The sequence below is a fragment of the Lupinus angustifolius genome, chromosome LG05, assembly GCF_001865875.1.
Source record: "Lupinus angustifolius cultivar Tanjil chromosome LG05, LupAngTanjil_v1.0, whole genome shotgun sequence".
NCBI classification, from domain to species: domain Eukaryota; kingdom Viridiplantae; phylum Streptophyta; class Magnoliopsida; order Fabales; family Fabaceae; genus Lupinus; species Lupinus angustifolius.
Genome location: NC_032013.1, coordinates 10716324 through 10728046, shown reverse-complemented (window position 1 = coordinate 10728046; position 11723 = coordinate 10716324). Strand labels below are relative to the sequence as shown.

At 34.5% G+C, this 11723-nt stretch overlaps 1 protein-coding gene across 1 annotated transcript; it reads right to left on the bottom strand.

The window, feature by feature from the left end:
• LOC109346987 (mediator of RNA polymerase II transcription subunit 15a-like) lies at window positions 1-5721 on the bottom strand. Its single transcript, XM_019586727.1, has 6 exons — window positions 5523-5721; window positions 3958-4573; window positions 3716-3786; window positions 819-943; window positions 326-437; window positions 1-200 (listed from the first exon to the last, which is right to left on the bottom strand). Exons 2-6 carry the CDS (start codon window positions 4070-4072, stop codon window positions 9-11), a joined length of 615 nt encoding a protein of 204 aa, XP_019442272.1. The 5' UTR covers window positions 4073-4573; window positions 5523-5721; the 3' UTR covers window positions 1-8.

The window sequence follows — 11723 nt, the reverse complement described above, 5'->3', positions numbered from 1 at the left end:
GAAAGGGATTAGTTCCTTACCCATGGACTGAGGAGATACCCTTGATAATACAAAAAAATAAATGCTATAAATTGCAAACCTTGATGGGGAGGTCTATTGCTAGGGCCAACTTGATTTGGTGGCATATTGTTGCCCATAGCATTCTGAGGTCTCATCTCCATTGTAAGCATCTTCAAAGATATTTTCCTTAGATAATCTTGCTGAAAAGAGAGACACCAGCGCCACATTAAACATTCAAACTTCTAGTGATGTAAGGTCATGTGTATATTAGCATAGGTAACCATAAATGAAAATGAAATCACTTCAATCTTCATCAAGAACGAACCTGGCTTGTTGCCGCAGTAAAAATGTTCTCTTCAAACCTTTGAGCAATCCACTGAAGTTCAAGTAATCCCTCAGGACCAGACATAGGACGATGCTTTTGCAATGTGTCCATTCTGCAAAATGAAAAACAATAGATAATGCATGTGAAGGAGAAGTTAAAAACAAAGGACAGCCCTTAAAAAACAGAGCATGCTTAGTTGTAACTTGTAATCATATAATAATCTGAAATAGAATTCTGAGCACAAGTTATATAATTTGTATAAACCAGACAATTATACAGAATGATGGTATTGTTTGTTTTAGTTCTTTCACCATATATGTAACTTATTATTTCTAGGATAGACTTGCTTCTATATGATAAACAAAAAGAAACATATTGGAAATGTCCTCAAATTATGGATTGATTTAGAACTTACTAATTTTCTTGGATGTGCAACAACGACCAGAATCTATTCAAATGGTGTCGGTGATACAATATCAAAGTTGAATCTTACATTTTGTTGACAACACAATGGCGTGAATCAGGCATGAGTTGAGCTCTCCAATCACTTGTATCCATAGTGGGTTCTGGGTTTTGATTCAGCATCCAATTTTTTGGAATCCACCAATTCCAATTTAACTGAAACACCCAAAAATAAACATTCTCATCAAATCAAAACATCTTCTACAAGGAATGCACTAAGTTATCCAAATCTAAAAGAGTGTAATACTAAAATACTGATAGTATAAAGATTTATAGACAGTCAATACATTACCGATTATTCATTTGTATTACTTTTATCTAAGAGTCAACGATGATTTCTATAGCATGTCTGGATAACACTCAACTTCACTCTTGTTTGGGGACAAACAAGGTTCTAAGTTAGGGAGAGTTTGTTAAGTGCTAATTTGACCTTTAAATGTTACTAAAATTTATAGCACTTAACGACTTAATCAACTAAAATCATTGAAAAAATACTATTACATGATTAAAATATCAAGTTTTTGAGCTAAGTCTACTCCTAAGTGTTTTTGTAGGCTTATGATGGACAAAGGGCTTGAAAAAGCCAAAATTCTAAATTCAGAGGGTCACACTCAATGCCAGATCTACGCCCAACGAATTTGACAACATCTGATTGTTGCGCTCCACGCGAATTTCACGCTCAGCGAAAGAAGAACCACGGTCAGCGTACATCCTGCGCTGAGTGCCCAAATTCGAGAAAAAAACTATTAGCTACTGTGTGGAATGCGCTCAACGCTGCTTCCACACTCAGCGCAATGGGTGGTGCGCTCAGCGCAACTCGGCTCAACCAAGTGTCACACTCAGCGCATGACTCGACGCTCAGCACAAACCGATGCATCCGAGCGTCAGGCCAGACAACTAGATCTCATACTCAGCGCAACAACAGTGCTCTGAGTACAGAAGCCAGCATCAGAATACTATTTAAAGAGTTTTAAACCATCTCATTTGTACACTACTTTACTACTTCAAATTGTACCTGTACTTTTAGCTTTTCTTTAGAGCGTTTAATTCACTTAGTTCATTGAAACTATGTGTAAGTATTATAGGTGTTAATCGTTACTCAATTGCGCTTGGTTTTACCATTCTATGAGTGTATTATCTCTATCATTCTTACATTTAGTAGATATGAGTAGCTAAGAATTTCTAAGTTGGGGTTAAACGTAGCACAAACTCAATGTAACCATCCATGATTCTAATATATTCCATGAAGTTCATTTCGTTTTGAGTTATGTTTTTACTTGATGCCTGTTTTGGTACTGATCAACTTTAGCATGAACTTAGAACACATTGTTTAAGTACAGTTTGCATGAATTCTGAACTTACATTACTCAACCAAAATTGCATTTGCTAGGCATATACTTGTCTTATTTGCCATTACATGCATGTCACTTTTTGGTATTAGATAAAGAACTAATATTGTAATTTTATAACTCTCAAATTGAATAGCATGTGTTACTAGACATATAGATACAGGTATCTAAACTTTATCATTGTATTTATTAGACATAGACTTACCTATGATAAAATGTTAGCATAGACCAAGACATTTGCGGCAAACACACTTGAGGTGTTGCATTTTACTCAACTTGCATACTTGCTTCACTAGACATAGGGGCATGATATTGTAAGTTATAAAATTATTCTTGTGCATCAAAATCACTAGACATAGGTTTTTCTTACATGAGCAACTAATTGATTAAGACAATAGCAGTTAGTTAAATTGAGGTAATATATGGACAAGTTGTTCTGATTGGTATGAAATAAAAGAATCAATATGGAAATAGAGAGTGAGTGTAAAGTTTAACCCCGACTACATTTACCTTCAAATGAAATACATTCGAAGTGTTTATGCCACACAACAAACAACCTATATTAATTGAGCTGAGAAACAATAAAGAGTTGAAAGACTATAGTTTTTAGTAATTCTCTGTGTTTGTGGAGACAATAAAATTACTTTCTATACTTGTTTGCGACAAGGAGGTTATATGTTTATACCTATTTGCCGGTTAAGCATTATTATGTATATAAATTTATTTAATACTTTATTGGTTATTACAGTGAATTAGTGATCTTGTTATCTGGTTGTAGTGATCTCGTTCAAGATGTATAATTAAAATACACGTTCAAGATGAAGTAAACAAAATATAAGTCTATTTTGGGCTAATAAAGAATTTGGTCAAAAATATATATATTAGAGTCAACTCTTTACTAATTAGTAATAAGGAAGGAATCCAAAAGTAAAATATATCTTAGATCTTTACCATTTGCTTGATACCTTTTTTCTATTTAAATACTACGTTAAATTTTCACATAGAATGCTAGAAGGAGAATGTTTTGTTCCCCACCAAAATAGTTAGCAATTGCTTTGAAGTACGTGAAGCCGATGGAGGTGGATTGTTTCTTGAGGAAAATTTTATGTGAATGTTTGAATCCTAAAGTTAGAATGACTTCACCAGTGAGTGACCTAACTAATATTCAAAATGCATGAGCAATTAAATGCAATGGAAAAACAAAGTAGTCAGTTACTATTTTAACTTAATTTCTTATGAGCCAACTAGCTTGTGTTTATGCAAAAAGTTAGGTATGTTAGGGTTTATCTGACACAATTTTAAATTTGTGTAATAGAATTTTAGTTTAAACCTCAAATTATATTGTCTAATGTACCTTCATAATACTATCAACAAATCAATGTTATATCAACAAGGCGTTGGTCTAGTGATGTAAGGTCATGATAGATCCTCAGGATGACCAAAAGGTTAGAGTTCAATTCCTGGGCACGACACTTATTGAGAGGGGCAGCCACCCATCACGAAAGGGATTAGTTCCTTACCCATGGACTGAGGAGATACCCTTGATAATACAAAAAAATAAATGCTATAAATTGCAAACCTTGATGGGGAGGTCTATTGTTAGGGCCAACTTGATTTGGTGCCATATTGTTGCCCAGAGCATTCTGAGGTCTCATCTCCATTGTAAGCATCTTCAAAGATATTTTCTTTAGATAATCTTGCTGAAAAGAGAAACACCAGCGCCACATTAAACATTCAAACTTCTAGTGATGTAAGGTCATGTGTATATTAGCATAGGTAACCATAAATGAAAATGAAATCACTTCAATCCTCATCAAGAACGAACCTGGCTTGTTGCCGCAGTAAAAATGTTCTCTTCAAACCTTTGAGCAATCCACTGAAGTTCAAGTAATCCCTCAGGACCAGACATAGGACGATGCTTTTGCAATGTGTCCATTCTGCAAAATGAAAAACAATAGATAATGCATGTGAAGGAGAAGTTAAAAACAAAGGACAGCCCTTAAAAAACAGAGCATGCTTAGTTGTAACTTGTAATCATATAATAATCTGAAATAGAATTCTGAGCACAAGTTATATAATTTGTATAAACCAGACAATTATACAGAATGATGGTATTGTTTGTTTTAGTTCTTTCACCATATATGTAACTTATTATTTCTAGGATAGACTTGCTTCTATATGATAAACAAAAAGAAACCTTTTGGAAATGTCCTCAAATTATGGATTGATTTAGAACTTACTAATTTTCTTGGATGTGCAACAACGACCAGAATCTATTCAAATGGTGTCGGTGATACAATATCAAAGTTGAATCTTACATTTTGTTGACAACACTATGACGTGAATCAGGCATGAGTTGAGCTCTACAATCACGTGTATCCATAGTGGGTTCCAGGTTTTGATTCAGCATCCAATTTTTGGAGTCCATCAAATCCAACTTAAGTGAAACACCCAAAAACAAACATTCTCATTAAATCAAATCATCTTCTACAAGGAATGCACTAAGTTACCCAAATCTAAAATGTGATAAATATTAAACTTAATAAACTTTATTCGTAGAATAAGTTATTTAGTGACAATATGTACTATTGATGTCTGATACATTGCAGTCGGAGAAGATAAATACCAATGGATCACTTAAGCTTCCAATAAGCACACACCACACTAAAGAAAAGGCATTAACATCAGAAAAGAAACTGATACAATACCTTACTATTTTGCATTCATTTTTCTGTATAAACTAATTACTCAAACATAGCATTATAGTGAAAATATGTTCAATTTACAAAACTCTAAGCTACTTTAGAGTTATTCTTTTATATTCTGACCCCTTCACCATCTATAGTATCCTGATTGAAAAGTCATATGGTTGGTCTGTGAGAGATTTATTGTTAGTTATAGGGTTGGAAAACGGTATTTCATTTCTTATGGCAAAAAAATACTCGAAGAACAAAGTGATTTCCAAAGTAACCGATAGTATAAGAGTTTTATAGACGGTCAATTTCATCGTTTGTCATTCATATTTAATCATCATTTGACTCCAGTGACGACAAATTAATACAAAATGAACGGTGAACAATGGATTGACTGTGTATAAAAACCTGACAGTGCATATATATTACGCTAAAAAAATAATAACAAGATCCACAACTTTTCCTTAACCAATTTCAGATTTACTTACTCCTCTGAATCCTTAACCAATTACTGAAACCCTAGCTTACTCCTCTGAATCCATTTTCTGTATTATATGAATTTTACAATTTCAGGTTTGGTTTGATAAATTGCGTTGACAGAAATAGAATTGTACATTCAGATCATTCTAAATAGTGCTTCAAATAATTAATCATATGAATGCAATCAAAATAAGTATAAAAAAAAGATGGTACCGTGGGGATGGAGAATGAGGAGGCGGAGAAAATGATCGTAACGGTGGCGCGTGAAAGATACTTTGACGAGTCGCTTTGATTGTGATTCGCTGTGTACAATAATTCAACATGTTCATCACCACCATCTTCATTATATTGTACTACGATGGAGAATACCTTATTTATCTTGTTATTCTAGTACTAGTTGATAGAAACCTTTCTTGACCTCTTCTCACTATTTCTATTGCTGTATAACATTGGAATGTTTATTCGAGTATCGTGATAATAGGACCAGACTTGGCTTTGAATTAGAGAAAATTTAGATCTGACATGATAAACTCAGCTGAACCACAATAACTCCAGAAGTGAATCAGACGTTCATTTACGATTTAAAAAAAATAGAACACCTACTCTAATGTTGTGTTTTACAGATAGAGTTATACATTATATATAAAATTATACCGTCTGAATGAATTGTTCAACCGTTTAAATCAATTAAACTTAATATTGGATCTCTTTCGGTTTGATATTCGGCTCGGATTTCACAACATTGATTTATTCTTACTCGAGAGTTGACAAACATATTTTAGTGTTAGATATTTAATTTATAGTCAAATATATTTGATTGGGGTAATTGTTAAATTTTGTTTTTAAAAATTGAACATTTAAATAATTGAATCACTTTCGATTATCTTTGTAGATGAAGTGCATGATTAGGGTGTAATTATTGAAATAAATTTATCATGCCTAAAACATAATATATAAGATCGTCATGAAATACTTTTCAACTGCATTCTTATCTTTATAATAATGATTGCACAAATTAGAAAATGTGATAACCGAATAATGATTTTTCTTTCATAAGATAAAATTGAGAAACAATTATATGTTTAGAGTGTTGTTATTGTTAGGAATACATATCTCGTGGTATTTTTTCTATCCAGTATATCACCACACTAATTAGAATCTGAATATCTTATGAGTTGAGGTCTGATCTTCTCATCTTGGTTAGGAAAGATAATCCCAAAATCTATTGTTTCTTTTAGGTACTTTGGAACTCTCTTGGTGCAAGCATGTGAAAGTTCCTTGGGTTGATCTTAAATCTGCTGACCAATCCTACAGTAAATGAGATTTTAGGTCTCGTGTGGTAGATGTATCTGAGACTCCTCACTATCTATCTGAATTCAGTGGCATTTGCAGTCTATTTTTCCTCAAACTTTCTTAGCTTTAAGTTCATTTTAGCTGGAGTTTCATAAGAGTTACAATTCATCATATTGAATTTACTCAAAACTTCAAGTAAATACTTCTTTTTTTGATGCATGAATAATCCCCTCTTTGTGTGTTGAGGAAGTATAAGAGTCTTCTCTAGTCTGTCATTTCAAACTCACTTTTAGCTCTTCAATTCCCTTTGAGCATCTTCCAGTTATTAGAAGGTCATCAACATAGAGGTAGATAAGCAATACATCTCTGTTCTGGTTGGTTGACTTGGTGTACACATCATATTTCACTTCACATTTCTGAAAACCAGAGTTAAATAGGAACTTGTCTATCCTCTTGTTTCATACTATAGGTGTTTGCTTCAATCCATAGAGTTTCTTCTTTAGTCTAAACACTTTGCGCTCACTTCCTTTGGTGATGAATCCAGGTGGTTGAGTGACATATAGTACTTTTAATGACAATTTAAGAAAATTGATTTTACATCTGATTGTCATAGTCTCCATTTCTTCCATCTAGATAGAGCTACTATTAGCCTTATTGTATCCAATGTAGCTACTGATGCAAACACTTCAGAGTAATCAAGTCCTTCATTCTCTATGAATCCTCTAGCAACTAGCCTTGCTTTATGTTTAGCTATTGTGCCATCAGACTTCAGCTTTACTTTGAAAATCCACTTGACAGAAATTGGCTTCTTTTGATTTGGAAAATCCACCAATTCCCAAGTGTTATTCTTTTCTATAGACTTAATCTCTTATATTATGGTTGCCTTCCAAGTGCTGTTGGAAACTGCTTCTCCAAAATTGATTGGTTCTGCATCAACAAATGAGGATAAGTGTTGTACTATATCCCCTTCTTGATTTAGTGCATCATTAGTACTCAACACATAATCTGACATCCACATAGGTGGGATCCTTGTTCTTGTTGGCCTATTGCTTTCTTGTTGAAGCGATGCGGTTGTGTCATGTTTTCTCTCATCCATCACTGGTTCATCAGAATCCAAATCAAAATGCACCTTAGCTAAGGGATTAGGTTGTGGCTTCAGCCTTGTTGTCAATTTTCTTCCTATTTTGATATGGTATGTGTCTATAACAAAGGGATCTGAAAATCCTCAAGTGCTTCACATAGGGTTTTATTCCTGACCAAGCTTCTTCAGGGACTTGGCCATCAAGCCTTTTGGTTGGGCACCTATTTAAAATATAGATTGCAGTGGTTGCTACTTCACCCCAATATTCATGTGGAAGTTCCTTGCCATTTAGCATGCTTATGATCATGTTTATGATGATTCTATTTCTCCTTTCTGTTATGCGATTTTGTTGATGTATGTATGGGGCAGTTACCCCATGCACAACCCCTTGCTCTTTGCATAATTCTTCAAACTCACTTGATGTGAATTCTCCTCCACCATCAGTTCTTAGAACCTTTATGCATCTTTTTTATTGTTTTTCTACTAGACTTTTGAACATTTTGAACACAAAAAATGCATTACTCTTGGCCTTTATTAAGTACAACCACAGTTTCCTACTCAATTCATCCACAAATGTTACAAAGTATTTACTCCCACCTAATGAAGGTGTGGAAAAAAGACCACACACATAAGAATATTATTAAGTGGATAGCGAGAAAACTGAGGTATGAATATTATCGTTGTTAGGTATACAAATTACCTTAATCCAAAAGGATATTGAGTTTCCATGTAATTTTAGGACTAAAAGCGCAAAAGGGATCACAAATTGGTGTAAAATAACTACAATTGGCCAAGCCCAGATTAGAACACTCGCGCCCAGCACAAGAGTCGCGCTCAATCCATCTACACTAAGCACTGAAGCTATGCCTAACGCAACTTGGCCGATCCTACCCCCAACGAAACATGATCAAATCAAAATATTAAAAATGGATCGAAAATGACTTTCAAGAGAATTCAGAAAGAGGATAATTGTCGCGCCCCGATTTTCGGCTACGCGACCTCTCGAGTCGCCACTACATTTTTTACTGTAAAAAATGTAGAAAAATCTATTAAGCCCAATTACCTTGGGCTTATGGATTTCTGATATCCAGGTTCGGAAGTCGGTTACAGAGTAGGGAAGGTATTAGCACCCCACCCGTCCGCCTTAAGCGGCACCCTATACTAAATTACATGGATTAATGCTTCTTTTATTTGTTGTTATTATTTTATTTAAATAAGGAACACCACTCTTTATTAATTAAATTATTTATTTAATGATTAATTATTTGAATAAAAAGTATTATTTTTTAGTTGGGTCTGACAAGATTAACCTTGGTCCTACGTATCCCTATTAAGGGAATCAAGACTTACGTAGTTCTTTAAGTAGAAAAAAGTTTGTTGGTTGGATTGATTTTAGAAAATATAAGCGTTAGATCTCGACTAACAATCCTGATAATACAAGTGAAGTACAGCCCATACGTCCGATACCGCAGTCTGATACTACATTTTGTATTAAGGGTTAGTTAAGATATTAACTATTTATAAAAAAATAGTTTTTCGAGTCATAAGTAGATTAGCTATAGTGATTGTTAAGCAGATGAAGTGCAGTCCATATGTCTGACACCGCATCAAGTCTAAGAAAATTTACAATAATTGTTTTATAAAATATTGAGTAACCTTGCACTTATTTATAAAAATTCCACATTTTTATTTTCGTTATTTACATCAGAGACACGGAAAAAAAAAATAAGAAATTGTTGTGCCAATTGTATAGTATGTAACATATTATGCTAAGTTGATTGATTTTACTAAGGATTGTTCTTTATTTGTTAAAAATGTGAATATGGAATAATATCGTTATTTAAAGAGAAATGAATATGAATAAAACAATCTCATTTAAAACAAAAAACTATAGATTATTCACTACAATGAAATTCTTTTGTTGTTAATGTATATATCTATTATTTTATAGACAAATTAAACCTAAAGTATGCACTTTCATTATACATAAGTTTATCAATTATTTAATTTAATATCAACCTTATAACAAGCAAATAATGATGAATTAAAATATACAAACTCACCTGGATGCCAAGAAAATAAATATTTTTTACACAGTGAAGGCCTGGATCCCGTATGAGTGCTCAGAGAGGCCCAGAACGCGTGGCACCGTGTTATTGGATGAAGATGGGGGAATGCAATGCCTGGACACGTGTCCGTGTCCTACTCGCTGATGAGAAGGGTACACCAGCTATACCGTGAGACTGCTTGCAGTGGATCCAAGTGCCTGGGATGGGGTCCTGATCCTGTGTTGCTGGGCGCAAGGAAGAAGGGTGCACCCGCTGACATGTAGCAGCGTGGCTGGAAGAAAGAAAGGGCACACAGCGGGTTACGTGGGCGCGCCTACAGGGGATCCCGTGTGCACAGGTATGAGTATCCAATGCGAAAATTTTTGGTGAGCTCGGGTGACGTTTCGCTGCCTGATTGGCTACAACGAAGTCAGCGCGTGATGCATAAAAAAGTCCATTGCTTGGACGGTTGTGATGCGATTCTGGGATGGGTGCGCGAAGACAGAGGTTGACACATGCGTATAGGAATGTTTCTCTGGCCAATCTCTTTCTTTCTCTCTAGACGTGTTTGGCAGGGGTTTGGGGAACCTTTGGGTATTTTGGCAGTGTTTTTACTGTGTAAACAAGCTCTCTCAATAATGTTGTCCTAAACCTCTATTTATAATAAAAACACAACAAAATTAAAATCCCTAAACATTTGCCTATCTTTTTTAATTCTCAATAAAATCCGATACAGATATTTAGGAATCACAATAAGCCTAATAAGCCTAATTTGATTCACCATTAACTCTGAAATTTGAAATTCAAATTTGAAAATTTGAATTCAAATCTTGAATTCAAATTTTAAATAACTTAGAGATTTTGGAATTTTTTTTTACTTTATTTTTATGTTCTTTTTGCTTTAGAAAATGACATGTGGGCCTATGGTGACCCAAAAATATTGTTTTAAAGAAATTGTTTTTAGTGTCGGAACTTAGGTTTTATTTCTTTGAAATGGAAAATTTATTTTTGGAAATGAATTGGGCTTTTTCTGGGCCGGATAAAAATGAGTATTCACAACTGTCCCTCTTTACTTGTTGCTTACCTGATAATGAATAAACCAGAGTTTGAGAGGTGTCACAGTAAGTGACCAGTAAAGAAATGAACGCTATTTTGTCAAGGCTCAGAAAAAGTTCTTTTGAAAACGTGTCGAATTTGGGCGAGGGATTTGCTGAGGCACCCGTATTGTCATAAAGAGTCAAGGATTTGTTGAGGCACCCATGCTGCCATAGAAAATTTAGGGATTTGTTGAGGCACCCGTATTGCCATGAGGAGTTAGCAATGCTTTGTTTGAATGCATGGTTTGCAATGAATAACTGTAGGTACTGTTGAAATTAGTGTCAATGTTTGTGCATGAATATGATTATGCTTTGAAAAGTATGAGTATGTTGTCATGTAGGTATGTTTGCTTATGCTTATTGAAGGACGACGTTACACCTCCGCAACACCCTTTAATGTTAGATATGCTGAAAATTGCTAAGACATTCAGGCATCTCTTTTGCCAAGGTTCGTGCTTGTGACCCCCCTTTTCATTGTTTTACTCACGATGCATCAGGATGAACTAAAATTTTTGATCAATCTTTTCGTAAAAAAATTTTGTTTATTAGAAAATAACTTGCATGCTGAAAGACATTGTGATATATCAAAACCAAATTTATTTGCTTTCCGTTAGCTTTCTAAAAAATGAGAGTCATACAAGCTTGTCGTAGCAAGGAGCCCTGATCCAGATCCTACAACTAATTCCAATGATTGCCCCAGTTTCTATCGATTCTCCGGCTTCCGAGTTTCTTGTTTTTGGGAGTACCTCTCATGAATAATAATACTTCTTTACTGCATCCGAATTTATGGTGAGATTTAGATCCTCTCCATCCATGTTAGTTAGGATTAGGGCTCCACCGGAAAAAGCTTTCTTGACTACATATGGACCTTCGTAGTTTGGAGTCCATTTTCCTC